At 45.9% G+C, this 17,892-nt stretch overlaps 3 protein-coding genes across 6 annotated transcripts; 2 read left to right on the forward strand and 1 right to left on the reverse strand.

Annotated features, from left to right (window-relative positions):
- The first annotated feature begins 808 nt into the window (after nucleotides 1-808).
- Nucleotides 809-5,696, forward strand: LOC125536146 (transcription factor MYB124-like). Of its 3 annotated transcripts, XM_048699291.1 has the most exons (13): nucleotides 812-1,148; nucleotides 1,529-1,575; nucleotides 1,655-1,711; nucleotides 1,823-1,895; nucleotides 2,469-2,524; nucleotides 2,827-3,006; nucleotides 3,087-3,280; nucleotides 3,368-3,507; nucleotides 3,590-3,732; nucleotides 3,814-3,941; nucleotides 4,027-4,185; nucleotides 4,264-5,078; nucleotides 5,192-5,696. In XM_048699291.1, exons 1-13 carry the CDS (start codon nucleotides 1,050-1,052, stop codon nucleotides 5,294-5,296), a joined length of 2,196 nt encoding a protein of 731 aa, XP_048555248.1. In that variant the 5' UTR covers nucleotides 812-1,049; the 3' UTR covers nucleotides 5,297-5,696. The 3 variants fall into 3 exon arrangements, with proteins under 3 accessions (XP_048555247.1, XP_048555246.1, XP_048555248.1); XM_048699290.1 differs by having other exon boundaries at nucleotides 809-1,148; nucleotides 4,033-5,078; XM_048699289.1 differs by having other exon boundaries at nucleotides 810-1,148; nucleotides 4,027-5,078.
- Nucleotides 5,697-7,429: 1,733 nt separating this feature from the next.
- On the forward strand, nucleotides 7,430-11,468 carry LOC125536147. 2 transcript variants are annotated; one of them, XM_048699292.1, is made up of 3 exons: nucleotides 7,430-7,580; nucleotides 8,159-8,641; nucleotides 10,880-11,468. In XM_048699292.1, the coding sequence occupies exons 2-3, from the start codon at nucleotides 8,261-8,263 to the stop codon at nucleotides 11,141-11,143; spliced, it is 645 nt and encodes a 214-aa protein (XP_048555249.1). In that variant the 5' UTR covers nucleotides 7,430-7,580; nucleotides 8,159-8,260; the 3' UTR covers nucleotides 11,144-11,468. The 2 variants fall into 2 exon arrangements, with proteins under 2 accessions (XP_048555249.1, XP_048555250.1); XM_048699293.1 differs by having other exon boundaries at nucleotides 7,439-7,580; nucleotides 8,172-8,641.
- A 138-nt stretch (nucleotides 11,469-11,606) lies between these two features.
- On the reverse strand, nucleotides 11,607-12,447 carry LOC125536149. The gene is made up of 2 exons (XM_048699294.1): nucleotides 12,067-12,447; nucleotides 11,607-11,960 (listed from the first exon to the last, which is right to left on the reverse strand). Exons 1-2 carry the CDS (start codon nucleotides 12,327-12,329, stop codon nucleotides 11,759-11,761), a joined length of 465 nt encoding a protein of 154 aa, XP_048555251.1. The 5' UTR covers nucleotides 12,330-12,447; the 3' UTR covers nucleotides 11,607-11,758.
- Between the last annotated feature and the right edge of the window lie 5,445 nt (nucleotides 12,448-17,892).

Raw genomic sequence — 17,892 nt, forward strand, 5'->3', positions numbered from 1 at the left:
TCATCCTTATCACACCAGCACCGCTTGGTTATCATATTCATCATTTCGATGATACCCTTCTCTCATCGCCATACCGTTCAAAGTTCTTCAACTCTAACGCCCATTGGCACTACTCCATAATTTTGTGCTATTGGTGGCATCATCGGCCGAGCATTGTTAGACACAAGTCGAAGCGGATCAAACCATGACATGACCAAACATTTTATTTGACAACCGTGGTTAAAAGAAAACCAGTGGTCTTCAAATGAATACTTGAGCCTATACCTGGCCAAACCTCGGGCCGGGCCTAGCCAAGCCCGAGCCAAAAAACCTGGGCCCGAGCCCGGCCCGGCCCGGCCATCGGGCCTAGTTTTTGGGCCCAAGCCCGGCCTGAACATGCAAAAACCCGCTGGGCCTCGGGCCGAGCCCCTTCAGAAAACGGCAAAAATGACGGGCCCGGGCCCGACCCGGGCCCGGCCCGGCCAGGCCACCGGGCTTAAAATCTAGGCCCGAACCCGGCCCGGGAGCAGCGTCGGGCCGAGCCGGGTCGGGCTTTTTTGGGCCGGGCTGCCTATGGCCAGGTCTACTTGAGCCTACTCTACCAACAGCAATGCAGTGTGATAATAGTAACCTTGTTCCCACTACTACTGGACGATGAGATCTACTGTATTGGTTCTCTTGTACCCTTTGCAATCTCTGCACGTGGCTTTTGGGACAAAGTTTTTGGCACTCACACGCTGTCACGCAGTAGGGGTGTAGGGGGGTCGTCGTCTCTCTCCCAAACAACACTTCCCTTTCACGCCATGGCCCCCCATCTTTAAAGAAAACCTCCACTCCACTCCACTCCACTCCCGAGAGAGGAAATTCCCTCACCCTCTTCCTACTCTACTCACCCACACCACCGCCCACCCCACTCTTCTTCCGGTCTTCCTCGCTGTCTTCTTCCCCAGCCCTCCAGTTCGAAAATTCCCACCCTCGCGCCCAAACTCCAAACCCTAGCCGGTCCGGTCCGGCCCAGCCCCCCCTCCGCCCCGCCGGCCCCGCGCGCGGAACATGCGGGATCTGGGCCCATGGCGACCGGCCCCGATCTGACCTCCTCCTCCGCCGCCGACGCCGCCGCCTCGTCGGCGGCCAAGAAGGACCGCCACATCGTCAGTTGGAGCGCCCAGGTGCGCAACTGCTGTGCTCTTCTCTCCGTCTCGCGGTTGCGGAATTTCTTTTGCGTTTGTTTGCGCTTCCCCACTGGATTTTGGGATTTCTCTGGCTTGCCTCGGATTTGGGACTTTGCTTCTGTTCCCCTTTTTGATTTGGCGAAAAAAGAGAGAAGCGATTTTGGGCGTGTTTGGGCTATAATCCGCTGTTGTCACAGTTCTATTGTTGATTCTTGGACTTCATAGCCCAATTCCCCCTTTCCCCATGCTAACCGTGACAAATTGTTCCTTCCAACATGCCACTCCTTGGATTGCCTTCGAGTTTATCCTTGGAGTACCTCTGCGGTTCTACTCGATGGTTAAATTGCTCTCTGATGCTTCCAACTTCTTCCCTGTAGGAGGATGACGTGCTTCGCGCTCAGATTGCGCACCATGGAACTGACAAGTATGGACTACTCCTGTTTGTTACCTATCCTCACTTGCAGTAAGGCTTCTCAAATTAATCACGGCGTTTTCTTTTGCAGTTGGACAGTCATAGCCACACAATTCAAGGATAAGACTGCCAGGCAGTGCAGGAGGAGGTGTGTACCTCCCTCTTCCGACGGGGATCTCTTGTTGTAACATTTCTGGTGTTATAACATTTGTTCAGTTCTATTGTTTAAAGCATTTGTTCCGCTTGATTTTTGCTGCAGATGGTACAATTATTTGAATACAGAGTGCAAGAAAGGCGGGTGGTCTCGTGAAGAGGATATGCTTTTATGTGAGGTGAGAACTTGGTGTGTTTCTAGCATTTTAATTACTATAGGCGGCTAGGCGTAGGCAGTGAGTCTGCTTGAAATTAAGCACTGCTGCATCAGATAGTTAATTTTTAAGGGCCAAATTTCATCTCTGGGAGTATGACAGTATGCTTCGTGTCATGGTCCTCAACCTCATATGACATGAAGAAAGGGGTTGGAGATAGAAATCGAGTTCAGGACATTGGCTAGAAAGGAAAAATAGTTATCACCTTGTAGCTTAACTTGTGTGCAGATTGGATCCTATCCTTGATTGCGTTCCTTTGGGAAAATGATGGATTTGTTTTATGAACTGTAGGACGTATGATTGTTATGTTCTTTTGTAGATGAGTAACTGCGTGAAGGGACCATGCATTGCTTAACGTCTCATAATACCATTATCATTCCTTTGATTAGACTGCAATTTGTGTTATGATACATTTGCAATGTTGCAAAAAGAAATTAGAAACCACCTGATGTACATTGTGCTGGTGTCTTCATAACTATCAGTTATTGCCGTACAACTCCTGCAACACCAAATGATAATCTTGGACTTGTCATGCAGGCTCAAAAGCTTCTTGGTAACAAATGGACCGAAATAGCAAAGGTTGTCTCAGGCAGGTGAGTTTCTTGCATTTGGTTGCTGTTTGCTGTAAGGTGAAAAGGATATTAGATACTCCCTCTCTACCGGTTTATAAGGCCTGCGCGTATCACTAGATCATCCATTTTATCAATGAAATATGAGTTATATGCCACAAAGAGTATACCATTGAAGTCATATTCGATAGAAGTTTCTAACAGTATACCTTTTGTAATACGTTTGTCGAATTGGCGATCTAGGGATACACGCAGGCCTTACCGACCGGGAGGGAGTATGTGAAACAAGATATCTGACATGTGAATGTTTGGTTTGCCTACTACAGAACTGATAATGCAGTGAAGAATCGATTTTCTACGTTATGCAAAAGGCGGGCCAAGGATGATGAACTATTCGAGGAAAATGGCACAGTATGCTCCAATGCAAGTGCAAAGAGGGTACTGACACAGTCTGGTGGCGTCACATGTGCTGCACCTGGCTCCTCACCACCTATTAAGAACATGAGGTACACACAGTACCAGCAGAAGCTGTTGGTTAATTATGTGAATGAACTTACACACTTTAACTTGTTCTTTCTGCAACCAGCTCTTGCAAACCTGATTTCAAGGAGAACATAGCACCAAATATGAAGTCATTTGCACAGCAAAAGAGCATACAACAGGATTCTCGGCAACCCCTTGCTAGCATTTGTCCAGACAATCAGAGTGTGAATATTGTAAAAACCCAGAGTCTTGTCACTAAAACCTCAACAAAGCAATTACATGGCGAAGAACAGAGCTGTGAGCCTATTATCCCAGATTCTGAATGTTTAACTTGATTCATGTGTTGTGTCAATGTTTGAACCTGCTCCATGTGCATAATTTCAGGTGTGAAGCATGAGGGTAATTTTTTGAAAAGGAATGATCCAAAACTTGCTACTTTACTTCAGCAAGCTGACTTGCTTTCTTCCCTAGCAACAAAAGTAAATACTGAAAATACAAGCCAAAGCATGGATGAAGCCTGGCAGGTATGGCATCGCCAGTTTGATGGTCTGAAGTAGATTTGTAGTTTTACATTTTAAAATAACTGTTTTATGCTTGACCTTTCAGAAACTACAGCATCATTTGGTTAAGAAAGATGATAATGACATGTCAGAGAGCAGTATGTCTGGAACAGCTTCACTCCTAGACGATCTCGACGATTTAATTGTTGATCCCTATGAGAATGAAGAAGAAGATGAACAGAAGTCCAGGTATATAATGAATAATATCTCATCCTTTTGGTTACTATTCTATGGCCTCAGTTATTGATCCACCACCATTCTGATGAACAGAGAGCAGAACGGAGCAACATCACAAATGGCTCCTGATCAAATAATGGATAATTGCCCAGTAGATCAAATCGCAGAAGAAAGTAGCCTTTGTGGAAACACACTATCTAGTACTATGGAACCTTGCCCAGGTAACCTATGCTCTTAATCTGAATTTAGTTACATGCCTTTCCATCCACATCGAAGAAGATTAATTGAAATTTGAAGCTAAATCAGTTGCAGAAATTCTAGCTCATATAAACTTGGGTGAGGCTGCGGAAGATATGGGGCTTCATTTCATGGAATACAGTTCTCCTACTCGTGCAGCTCAAGCTCAGCAAGCTAAAGCAGATGCAGAAATACCAGCGTCTGTAGACTTGAGTGAGTCTGCCGAAGGTAGCTGGTCTCAGTTTTTGGAATACACATCTCCCGCTCATACAGTTTTGCATGCTAACAGTTCTCCTGCTCATACAGTTCAAGCTGAGCAGGCTAAAGCAGATGCAGAAATACCAGTGTCCGTAGACTTGAGTGAGGCTGCCGAAGGTAGCTGGTCTCAGTTTATGGAATACACGTCTCCTGCTCATACAGTTTTGCATGCTGAAGGAGATGCAGAAACACCAGCATCTGTAAAGTTGAGGGAGGCTGCTGAAGGTAGCCTGCCTCAGTGTATGGAACATATGTCTCCTGCTCATACACTTCTGCGAGCTAAAAGAGATTCTGAAATACCAGCATCCGCAAACTCGAATGAGGCTGCAGAAGGTAGCTGGTCTCAATTTATGGAATACATGTCTCCTGCTCATATAGTTTTACATGCTAAAGCAGATGCAGAAACACCAGCATCCGTAAATTTGGGTGAGGCTGCCGAAGGTAGCCTGCCTCAATGTATGGAACCCATGTCTCCTGCTCATACACTTCTGCGAGCTAAAACAGGTTATGAAATACCAGCATCAGCAAACTTGAGTGAGGCTGCCAAATATGACAGTCTTCAGTGTACAGAATGCACCTCTCCTGCTCGTGCAGATTTGCAAGCTAAAGCAGATGCAGAAATATCGGAGAATTTCAGTGAGGTTGCCCAACATAGCAGGCTTCAATGTGCTAAATTTACTTCCCTTGCTCACACTGCTAGCAAAGGTAAAGCAGTTGCGAAGAAAGGAACTTCAGAGAACTGCAGCGACGTTCCCGAAGATAGCAGCACCCAGCCATGCATGGAATTCACCTCTCCTGCTCACACAGTTCCAACTTTCCATCCATTCACAGATAACGTGCCAACTCCAAAAATTACTGCCAGTGTAAGCTTTTGACTTATGTAGCCCGTCATTGTTAGTCTTATTTCACACACAATAACATACCTGAATCAAACACTTGGTAGTTACACATGTATTGTATTTGTTGAACTTTTCAGGAGAGAAATTTTTTGCTGTCTGTGCTTGAGTTGGCCTCACCTGGATCGAAGCCAGAAACTTCTCAGCAGCCTTCTTGCAAAAGGGCTCTTCTTAATAGCCTTTGAAGGGTATATATATGTTCGATGCAAATACATTTTGCATTTTTCGGTTCTCACCGTATCCAGCTCCAAGCCCGCCATGCTCCTCAGCATGTATACCTTGGCTCCCCTAGATCTAATTTTAACTAGGGTAGTTCTCCCTACTCCTATTTGCATCAAAGTGTGCCTAGCTCGTGTCATAGTTCAGCTGTTTGTATGAGGTCTCAATAGCTTGGTTTGTTGTCGTTGGTTGTACATATCGCATTGGCGGTGTTGTAGTAGCATACAAAATTTGGAAAAAAGGGGGGTGATGTACCCTGAGAGTTACAGCTTGTATTCAAAATATAGAATAAGGTATTCTTTGTGTAATTAACCCTTTGTAACTTCTATCCGGGCGCGGAATATATTGGCTTGGTTTGTGGTGTGACGTGATGACATTCTTGTTGTTGGACATATGTGGTTGAATGAAACAATATATTTCTTCATCAGGTTGGATACTTGATAATACCATCAATGCCCAGTTTTTTGTCCATTTTACGTACTCGTCTTTGCATGAGTTGAAAGACTTGATGCTGTTATGAACTGTTGGCTATCTGTCCTGATTCTAGAAAGAGGAATTGGTCTTTCAGGGCCATTTGCAGTGCCTTGGATTTCACAGAAAACTTATAAGTGAAAATCCTCACTGTTTCGTAGGAGTGTTTAGTTTTTATAAACTGGAACTTGATGCTTTTTGGTATGACTGTGCAAGATTTCAAGAGGTTAATCCTGGTGGGGTGTGTGGTGTCACGTTAAAGTTTTTTTTAAACACCATACGTACGCAAACTCTTGTACACATGCACATATATCCACCCTTACGAAGGCACACTCATCGCCACACACGCTTTCATAGGAACACCTTCTCCTAGCGAACGTACATCATTGCTGAAATAAATTTAGAAAAATGCGACCACGAGTCTATAATTTGAACCCTAGTGGATTGGTTTCACCACAAGGAATCTAACTATATAAACTACACTCAATTCACATGTCATGTTAAAGTCATGAAGGTTAACACGAAGGATAGTGAGATCATGCTCAGGTCTTGTTAGCTAAGTCTTGCGTTTCAGTGCCGGCCTACTCCCTCCGTTCGGAATTACTTGTCGCAGAAATGGATGTATCTAGATGTATTTTAGTTCTAAATACATCCATATCCGAGTCAAGTAATTCCGAACGGAGGGAGTACATGTCCGGTGGAAGATTGTAGTATCTTTGTTGATTAATTAATACTCCCTGTAATCTGAATTAATTGATGCAACCTCTATATAATATAGCATTGAGATTTTTTTTTTTGCGGGTGAATATAGTATTGAGATTGTATAGAGGTTGCTCCAATTAATTTGGACCAAAGGAAGTATACAATTTCTTTTTAGAAGAGAGAAGATGAACGAATCAGTCTATGGTTGGATGGTTAGGAGAATAGTGATATCCGTAATCCATCATAATTCAAGTCTTAGATTTGACACAGGTGTTCGCATTTTCTTGAATTTATTCCAGATCTTCGGGCGATGCGTGTTCAGTACTTTTTTAATCTTAAGATAATGTGCTGGCTTAGTCTCTCGGAGGGGCTCATATGAGTATGGTGTGCATGCTTGCATTCATAGAGGCGAGCATATATGCGTATGTATGAGCTATACATGGTATATTTTTTTAGGGAATATACATGGTACATGTTGGCAAATACACGTATAAGAAGTGATTTTGTTTTTTTGGAAACAGGGTCAAACATAAGGGAAGGTCAAACTCAAACCAGCCCAAGCCCACCCAGAGGCATCAACAATTGTAGTACTTCCTTTGATCCTTTTTACTTTGCATATTAAAATTCTCTGAAGTCAAACTTCATAAAATTTAACCGTATTTATATGAAAAAATATCAACATCTGCCATGCTAAAGTTATACAATATGAAACTTTAAGTCATGACACATCTATTGATATTGATTTCAGATTGTGAATGTTGATACTTTTTTCTATAAAGTTGGTCAAACTTTACGAGGCTTGACTTCAGTCAAATCTTATATGAAAACTAAAAAGGACACATGGAATACTGCCAAGCCCAAACAAATGGAATTCTAGGAGAAGCATCATGGTCGGCCACGTGTACTTGACCTGGCCCGGCGGCCGCCCCCTCTCCTCCTATTCACGGTTCGTCTCCACTTCCCGCCCGCCCGCCCGCCCGAGCACCAATGGGAGGAGCGTGACCTGCCTCGCTTCGCTAGCGAGCGCGACGGGGACGAGGGTCTCTAGAAGGCTCCGCTCCACTCCACGGCCACAAGGTGAACCTGCTGCTCAACTTCTCATCATAGCCCAGCAAGCTTTTGAACTTTGCCGTGCGTTTCGGGGCTGATTTTCAGCCGGGTTTTCGGGATCTTTTTGGGCGCCAGTAACTCACAGCACTCGCCGTCCAATCAAGCTGCTGCTTTTCTTGAGGTTTCTTTTTGGGTTTTTTCTCCCGGGATCGACAGGGGAGATCGGGACAGAGCCCGCATGAGACTCGATCGATTTCTCAAACTTATTTTGCCTTGCCTCCTCTACTAGATCCGCCTGTTCGTCCGGCACGGCTGTAGATTTTGGAGATGGAGATCACTCCTATCCCGCTCAATAAACTACTGCAGATGCCATTCCTTGTCGATTTCTGCCGCATTTTTTTTTGTTTTTTCGAATTTATTCCTTTTTTCTTCTCTTCGCGATTTTGAATTTCATCATCGGATTCCTCCCTCGTGCGCGCACGGCTAATCACGAGCTCGCAACCGCCGCCCGCTTGGCCGCATGCAGGCTTCCCGAGAAATTTAAGGCGATTCTTTTTCTCCCCCCTTTTCCCTGGTCTCGGTGGGAGCCCTAATTTCAGTTTCAGTTTTAAATTTCAGTTTTTGTTTTCCCCGGAACCGTCGCCGCCTCCCCCCCAAATCTCGCCGCGGCTCCCGGCCGGTGCTCTGCGCGAGCGAGCGAGCGGGCGATGGACTTCGACTTCGACTGCGCCGCCGCCTCGCCCGGCGGCCAGTGGATGGGCGAGACGGCGTCGCGGCGCCGGCAGCGCCGCCTCTCGTCCTCGTCGCTCAGGGCGTACCTCACGCCGGCCTTCGACGCCGTCGCCGCCGCCGGCCAGGGGGGCATCTCCCCTTCCTCGTACTCGTCGGGCGGGCTGGAGCTCGGGTTCGACACGTCGCTCCTCCGCCTCCGCCGCACCTGCTTCTCCGCCAACGCCGAGCTGGACAGCCGCCGCCTCCTCTACTCGCCGCAGTCGCCGCCGCCGCCGCAGCAGCAGCAGGCGCGGCCACGGCCGATGTACGCGATGGCGGACCATGAGGCGGCCTACCTCTACGCGCCGAAACGCCAGGTGATTAAGCCGCTCTCCAGATCTAACCCTCAGTGTCGCTATGGTCTTGCATTGCTGTCCGATGAAGTATTGAACTGATGCCTGGAGTAGTGGTCAGTGTCTTTAGCCCTTGGTTCTACTACTAGCTTGGTTAATATTGTGCATATCTCAATGCTCTTGATCTCTATAATGCCATGGTTACATGATTTCAATACTTCATCTGGTTAATCACAGAGAGAAAGACCACGGGTGTGGTGATGCATTGCAATGCAGAACTCTGGATTGTGTTCTTAGGGGGAAATGTTTCCATATATTTACTCAATTAGTTATAGTTTCTTCTTTTAGATAAGGGAAAACTCCCTGGGCCTCTGCATCCCAAGATGCACACAGCCTAATTAGCTATTGTGCAGACTGTCATACCACATACACCCGCAATACGAGCGCATGACTTATTTCTGACTGTGAAGGTTGTCTGAGGATGTACAAAACTTGAAACTAGTTACACCAAGCCATCCATTTTTCATTTGGGATGATGTCATCTATGTTTCCTAATGTCCTAACGCCACATATCAGACTATCTGTGGACTATGGTCATAGTACAGTCCATTAATTTACTAGTATATGGCAGTTTATGTTGTGGTCTTTATTAATTTAATGCCATGTTATTTGATAATGCATATGATCTACTAAGTTACTACCTACCGCAAATCCTATGAACTCACAATACAAGTGCATGACTTAGTTCTGACAGTAAAGGTTGCCTGAGAATGTACAAACTAGGAAACAAATTAAACCGAGCCATCCAATTTTCATTTGGGGATAGTGTCATCTATGTTCCTATGCCCTAACGCAACTTATCAGACTGTATGTAGACTCTGGCCATAATACAGTCATTAGTTTACTGTGGTAGCTCAGTTGTGGTCTTTAGTAATTTGATGTCGTGGTATTTGATAATGCATTTGAGCTACTAGTTACTACCCCCTGCGTCCCACAAAATAAGAGCGTTTTTGACACCACTAGTGTCAAAAATGCTCTTATATTATGATACAGAGGGAGTACTTATTACAAATTCTACTTAGTTCTTTACTTTGCCATACTGCATGATAGTTCAAGTTCTCCTTCAGTAATTCAGTTACTTGTAGCTTCAGTGTACAATTGCTTGTTCCCTAGCTCTCTCTTGTTGCTAGGAAAGGACAATTTCTGATCGGTCAGATAGGCATGACTCGTTAGATCATGGACTTTTTGTTTGCTCTTCTATCTAGAATAGAAAGAAATTGTTACTATATTGATCTGGTACATTGCCAAATAATTTTCTCATTTCCTTAGCTAGTCACTCTTGCTAGCCAGAGAAGAAACAATTTCTCATGTTTCAGATAAACATAAATTGATTAGCCCTTAAATGTTGTTGAAATCAAGTCGGTCCACCAGACTGCAGCATATTGACATTGTTTTAGGCCCTGTTTGGTTCATAAGTCCTAGGACTTTTTTTAGTCCCAACTTATAAGTCTTAAGTCCCTAAAAAGTCCCTACCTGTTTGGTTCCTGGGACTTAACATGGACTAAAAGACCATATTACAACTATAAGTCCCTATAAGTCCCTCCTTGAGAGTCTTATTTCATAAGTCCCAAATGCCCACTTTAAGTCCCTATAAGTCCCTCCTGTTTGGTTTAGATGGGACTTATAGGGACTTTTTTAAGTCCCTAAACCAATAAGTCCCTGAAAACAAACACCCTCTTAGATCCAGTTCCTTTGTCAAGCTTTAGCACAAATTTTATATGCCTTTACCTTGAACACAACATATGTGCCTGATTTTGGATCTTGTTCCATCGTTAAGCTCCAGATAAGTGGATAATTGTCTTCCTGGTACAGTTGCAATTTTTAGATTGGAATATTTCTTTCTAGCTCAACAGCAGGATCTCCAGTGTCAGGATCTAAACGCATTCATATACGCAGAGACAATTTTATCTTTTTGCAGCACGAGGGGTATGCGAGCAATCGATTCTCATTACCTGCTATATATTATCTCCATTTACTCATTACTTGCTATTCTTCTCTTCATCCTATAGCTGAAATTGTTAGCATGTTCATGCAGCCTCCCTCTAAACCAACACAACCATAAGATGATTTACTAGAATCATTCTCTTAAGCTAGTTTGGTGACTAGCCTAATATATTTCCCTTTTTGACAGTCCTTTATCATCAAAATCTACAGTGTGCTATATGCAGTAACATCTGTTCTGTCTTGTTTCATGTTGCATAGGCTGGCGGGCTCACTGGCGCACCAGGTTTTCCCGAACTCAAGCAAACATTTTCCAACTTCCGATCACCAGATGGTGCTGTCATCCTAGGAAACAGGCCGGACCTTCTGTCGACACCGAAACCTGGTTCGACGACACCTTCAGGGCAGGCGGTGTCTGCAGCAGCACAGCCAACCGAGGAGGAAGACGACCTGATAGCCGAGGCCCTCTACGGGCGCAGCGGCCGACACAGGCTGCCCATCTTCAGGGAAATCTGCCCGGAATAGAGCGACGCGGCGATGCCGGTCCTCCGCGACATGGATGAAATGGATTGCATTGCCCTGTATATTCCGTGTACCCCTCCTGTGTCCATACCATAGGCCTGTGAGATCAGATGTTATGTTACTCCTGAAGGAAGAAGACTGTTTACTAGTTTCCCAGCGGAGAATCTCTCTCCACTCTAGTCTCTGAGAAAATCATGCTATGGTCGACTTGAGCCGGCAGCGGACCCATTCGCTTGCCGTTTGTTAAAGAGTATTGCAAGGATTGCAGCAACAAATGCCATTGTGCTGCTCCATTGATGCAACTGCTACTAATTCTGTTACCAACACCTGGGCTCTGACCTCTCATCGACATGGCTGCAGATTGGTGACAATGCAACTTTTCGCAGCCAAAATGCATTTCCTTTTTTTTTTTGCCGAGAAAACTTCCGATCTAGACCGTCTCATATTCACAAGCAGGGTACAGAGAAAAACAGAATCGCAGGATATTCATACGCATACATATCGCCGAGGGGGCCATCTTTTCTTCTCGCACTAGTAGAAAGCTACAGCTTACAGGTAACATAAAGTGGAGGGATGCAGCTCGGAAAATTTTGGCGCTTGCGTCGACCTGCATGCAGATCACAGGTCTCCATCGGCGAGTGGCGCCGACGACGTCGACGGCGACGGGGAGACCTTCCTCCGCACCTTCTCGGTGGTCCTCCCGATGGTCTCCTCGGCGGCCCTCGCCGCCGACACCGCCGTCTGCTCCACGGCCTCCTTGCCCATCGCCAGGCTCTGCTTGGCCGCCTTCTTCATCGACCCCGAGCTCCTCAGATCACACCTTCATCAGCCGCCACGCAAAAACAAGTAACCAACACGCCATGAGATGAGGGCACGCGTGCTTGGACCCGTGCACGGAGAAAGAAAGAAGAGAGCACGATATGTACCTTGGCTCGAGCGGGCGGAGCTTGAGGCACGCCAGCTTGGCCCACGCCCGGAGCGCGTCCAGCCAGCCCTCGTGCCCGGCGACGCCGATGGCGAGCTCCACCGGCTCGGGGGGCTTCTCGTCCGCCGCCGGCGCCGGCGGCGACACGAGGAAGACGACGACCGAGGCCGCGAGGAGCAGCGACGCGAGGGCGACGATGGCGGTCGCCGTGCCGCTTGTCCCCGCCGGCGACGCGAGCCCGTTGTTCCGGCCCTTTCCGCACATTTTTTTTTGCGGCTGGTGGTGGTGGCGGAGAGAAATGATCGGGACGGGAGGGAGGAGGGCTCGGCGGCGCTCCTGGATTGGCTCGGACGGTCGGACCGTACGTGGTGGTGTTGGGTGGGAGTTTTGATCGCTGGGGCGGACACGTGAGGCACCACGTACGTGCGGCGGTTGGAGAGGACAGGTCGCCGAGCGAGGCTGCCGACTTCCGGGACACGTGTCGCGGCACGTACACGCAGCTGCTTTGGTAAAAGTAAAACAAATGAACCGGGCCGTGCCATGTCGTGTCAGATGTCAAAAGGTTAGTGCATCAGCCTATTGTGCCCGCCGGTCTAGCCTCCTGATACGAATCATCTCACGGCCGATACCATTGGAGCATCTACAATCAGACTTAAATCCGACCTCTCAAACATCGCGTGTCGGCAGTCTCAAATATTTGATTCTATAATTAGATATCTTAAATTAGAAATCTTAAATTCATGTTATTACATGAAACGTGAAACCTAATCTCAGCGGAGCTCGCCCAGTTTTGCCATGTCCATGTCCGGCGACCGGCTGCGCTTCTTAGAGTGATGGTCCGGTCACCGGCAAGGTAGAGTAGGGCATGGGACACGAGCCGGCTCACGAGACTCAAGGCGCCGTCTCTCATGTCCTACTCTTTCTCGTCGGAGCCTGAAAATTGAAAGGTGTCTGTGGACGTCAGATAGATGATGAATTCCCGATAAAAGGAGTCTGAGCGCCGCCTCGCACGGGCCTCCTCCCGGGAACGGCAGAGCGCAAGCCGGACAACCATCTCCTCCTTGGGGCCGCATGGGATGAGCTAGGGGTCGACGGGTCTGGAGGTGAAGAACTTGGATCCGCTGCCTGCCATGCCGGAGAAGACCAGACGAGAGCTTGGGTAGTGAAGGGGAGTGGAATGAAGAGGCTAGGGTTTGATTTGGCAAGCAGACGAGGAGGAATATATGTTGGGTCGGGTGGGCCATCATGGGCCGGGTCTATGTTGGTTGGCTATAATTAAAAGAAATTATGGGCACATGCCGATAAAAAAGAATATGCTGATTTGGCTTTGATGAAAATATATGGGCAAATGAGCGCTAAAATAAGTAAAGAGAATACACCCTGGTAAAGCAAGGACTACCTGGTTATGTGCTGTGCTGATTATGCTAATGAAACTTGATTCATTGTAATTAGTAATCCATCCAGTTACACCATCGTACAAGAGAGTGCTCGAAGCAACTATGCCCCGAAGTCGTCGTGAAGCCACAAAGTGAAAAGGCAACCACAACCTCAGAGACGGACTCGAAGAAAAAAAGGCATGAGTTTGGTGGTGGCCGCCATTCGAACCAACCCGATCACTATTCAGATGTCGTCGACCAAACATGACCCGCGAGAACATCGCAGATCCTCGCTCTGTCGCCCCACCGTTGCGGCGACCGTTTTGATGGACACACCAATTATCTCGCCTGATGCTTCTTGCAAAAAGTATCTCTCCTGTTGCAACGCACGGGCATATGTGCTAGTATTAGAAAAATGAAACTTATGATATATCACTGAAATGGTGATCAGATTTTCGAAATTGATACTTGTGACATATATCACTGGAATGGTAACATGATTTGTGAAAATTGTGAAATCTGTGAATGGTACCACAATGTAACTGGAATGGGACTACTGAGTTCGTGAAATTATTGACATTCATGATTGTAAATTAGTTAACTATGGATTTGTGTTTATGGAATATTGAAATTTGTGCTCTCCGTATTCATGAAAATATTTTAAGAAATGTGTTTCGATATTTGCGAGATAAGATTTCATGTTTATGAAATTATCGAAATCCCCGTTTCTGATTTTTTTGTAAAATATTGCTATTTTTTGTATATTGCAGATAGAGTGAAACTATTGAAAAATCTTTACCAAAAAATAAAATAAAATGAAAATCATTTTGAAACTTTTGTAAGCATTACTTTAATATTTCAATTAATAAAGCTAGCTTACTTAGTGTTTGTGGTATACAAATACTGAAAATCGCTTGGGAATTGCTCTGATTCAACCGGTTGAAAAGAGATGTTGCGTTGTGCTTGTGTCGCGTCGGCCGGCTCCTCCACACATCATTTCCCTTTTTCCGTCTGCCTCGCTCGTCATACTGAAGAGAGGGCTCCCATGGCGGGACAGAGATCTGGTGACAGGCACATTTGCATGTTACCGTGTGCCTTGCGGCTGGAATTTAAATTTAAACATTGCGAAAAAATCTGAAAAAAATCATGCATGTTCACATCACATAGTAAGATAACCCCTAAAAAATTCAGATCAAAATTCGAAATATACATCGAGAAGCCAAAAAGAGAAATCTTTTATGAATAGTTCGCGAATGGTTCTCTGTAGACTATTCACATCTGAGTTTCTCTTTTTTGCTACCTCTTGAGCACTGCGTTGGTTTTCTCTTGAAAAGGAAAGGGTGATGCAGCAAAATAGCGTAATTATTTCCTTCAGTTTTTGAGAACCAAGGTATCAATCCAGTAGGAGGCCATGCACGAGTCCCTCGCACCTACACAAACAAATAAAATCCTCGCAACCAACGCAATAAAGGGGTTGTCAATCCCTTTACGGTAACTTACGAAAGTGAGATCTGATAGATATGATAAGATAATATTTTTGGTATTTTTATGATAAAGATGCAAAGTAAATAAAGCGAAATAAAAACGGCACCAGAAATAGCTTGTTGACGGGAGATTAATATGATGGAAAAAAACCCGGGGCCCATAGATTTCACTAGTGGCTTCTCTCGAGAGCATAAGTATTACGGTGGGTAAACAAATTACTGTTGAACAGTTGACAGAATTGAGCATAGTTATGAGAATATCTAGGTATGATCATGTATATAGGCATCACGTCCGAGACAAGTAGACCGACTCCTGCCTGCATCTACTATTATTACTCTACACATCGACCGCTATCCAGCATGCAACTAGAGTATTAAGTTCAAAGGAACAAAGTAACGCTTTAAGTAAGATGAAATGATGTAGAGGGATAAACTCATGCAATATGATATAAACCCTATCTTGTTATCCTCGATGGCAACAATACAATACGTGCCTTGCTGCCCTACTGTCACTGGGAAAGGACACCGCAAGATTGAACCCAAAGCTAAGCACTTCTCCCATTGCAAGAAAGAGCAATCTAGTAGGCCAAACCAAACTGATAATTCGAAGAGACTTGCAAAGACAACCAATCATACATAAAAGAATTTAGAGAAGATTCAAATATTGTTCATAGATAAACTTGATCATAAACCCATAATTTATCGGTCTCAACAAACACACCGCAAAAGAAGATTGCATCGAATAGATCTCCACGAGAATCGTGGAGAACTTTGTATTAAGATCCAAAGAGGGAGAAGAAGCCATCTAGCTAATAACTATGGACCTGAAGGTCTGAGGTAAACTACTCGCACATCATTGGAGAGGCTATGGTGTTGATGTAGAAGCCCTCCGTGATCGATGCCCCCTCCGGCGGAGCTCCGGAAAAGGCCCCAAGATGGGATCTCACGGGTACAGAAGGTTGCGGCGGTGGAATTAGGTTTTTGGCTCCATATCTGATGGTTTGGGGGTACGTAGGTATATATAGGAGGAAGAAGTACGTCGGTGAAGCAACATGGGCCCCATGAGGGTGGAGGGCGCGCCTGGGGGGAGGGTAGGTGCCCCCTACCTTGTGCCTTCCTGGTAGCTTTCTTGACGTAGGGTCCAAGTCCTCTGGATCACGTTCGTTCCAAAAATCACGTTCCCGAAGGTTTCATTCCATTTGGACTCCGTTTGATATTCTTTCTCTACGAAACTCTGAAATAGGCAAAATCAGCAATTCTGGGCTGGGCTTCCTGTTAATAGGTTAGTCCCAAAAATAATATAAAAGTTTATAATAAAGCCCAATAATGTCCAAAACAGAATATAATATAGCATGGAACAATCAAAAATTATAGATACGTTGGAGACGTATCACGCACCGCATTGTCGTGGTGGGCAGGCTGGGTGAAGATGACGAAGAAGTCCAACGAGCCGCCTATCTCACTCCCCCCTTATCCTTTCATCCCGTATCTCTTTCCTGCAGAAAACATTGAGTCACTTGTTCTTCTCCTCTTTTTTCTTTTTCCTGCGGCACATCGCAGCCATGGCAGCACCATCGCCCGTCGCCCTAGACCGACGACGCCACCGCTCACGTTGCTGCAATGCTTGCTCCTACACGCTGATACGTCCATTTTGCATCATGCTTTTATATCGATATTTATTGCATTATGGGTTGTTATTACACATTATGTCACAATACTTATGCCTATTCTCTCTTATTTTATAAGGTTTACATAAAGAGGGAGAATGCCGACAGCTGGGATTCTGAGCTAGAAAAGTAGCAAATATTAGAGACATGTTCTGCACATCTCCAAAAGTCCTGAAACTTCACGGAAGACGTTTTCAAAATATATAAAAAATACCGAGCGCAAGAAGTTCACCAGGGGGCCACACCCTGCCCACGAGGGTGGGGGACGCGCCCCCTACCTCGTGGGCCCCCTGGTGGCCCTCCGATGGCTATCTTCTGCTATATGAAGTCTTTCGATGAGGAAAAAATCATAAGCCATCTCCTCGGACGAAACTCCACCGCCACGAGGCGGAACCTTGGCGGAACCAATCAAGGGCTCTGGCGGAGCTGTTCTGCCGGGGAAACTTCCCTCCGGGGAAACTTCTCTTCGTAAAATGAAAGTCAAAAGGGTGGGGGGCGCCCTCCCTAGGGCGCGCCCCCTGCCTCGTGGGCCCCTCGGTGCTCCACCGACGTACTCCTTCCTCCTATATATACACACGTACCCCCAAACGATCAGAACAGGAGTCAAAAACCTAATTCCACTGCCGCAACTTTCTGTATCCACGAGATCCCATCTTGGGGCCTGTTCCGGAGCTCCGCCGGAAGAGTGGGCCGTCATCACAGAGGGCTTCTACATCATCATAGCCTCTCCGATGAAGTGTGAGTAGTTTACCTCAGACCTTCGGGTCCATAGTTAGTAGCTAGATGGCTTCTTCTCTCTCTTTGAATCTCAATACAAAGTTCTCCCCCTCTCTTGTGGAGATCTATTCGATGTAATCTTCTTTTTGTGGTGTGTTTGTTGAGATCGATGAATTGTGGGTTTATGATCAAGTCTATCTATGAATAATATTTGAATCTTCTCTGAATTCTTTTATGTATGATTGGTTATCTTTGCAAGTCTCTTCGAATTATCCGTTTGGTTTGGCCAACTAGATTGGTAGTTCTTGCCATGGGAGAAGCGCTTAGCTTTGGGTTTGATCTTGCGGTGTCCTTACCCAATGACAGAAGGGGCAACAAGGCACGTATTGTATCATTGCCATCGAGGATAACAAGATGGGGTTTATTTCATATTGCATGAATTCATCTCTCTACATCATGTCATCTTGCTTAAGGCGTTACTCTGTTTTTAACTTAATACTCTAGATGCATGCTGGATAGCGGTCGATGAGTGGAGTAATAGTAGTAGATGCAGAATCGTTTCGATCTACTTGTCACGGACGTG

This window comes from Triticum urartu, chromosome 2, assembly GCF_003073215.2.
Source record: "Triticum urartu cultivar G1812 chromosome 2, Tu2.1, whole genome shotgun sequence".
Taxonomy (NCBI): Eukaryota; Viridiplantae; Streptophyta; class Magnoliopsida; order Poales; family Poaceae; genus Triticum; species Triticum urartu.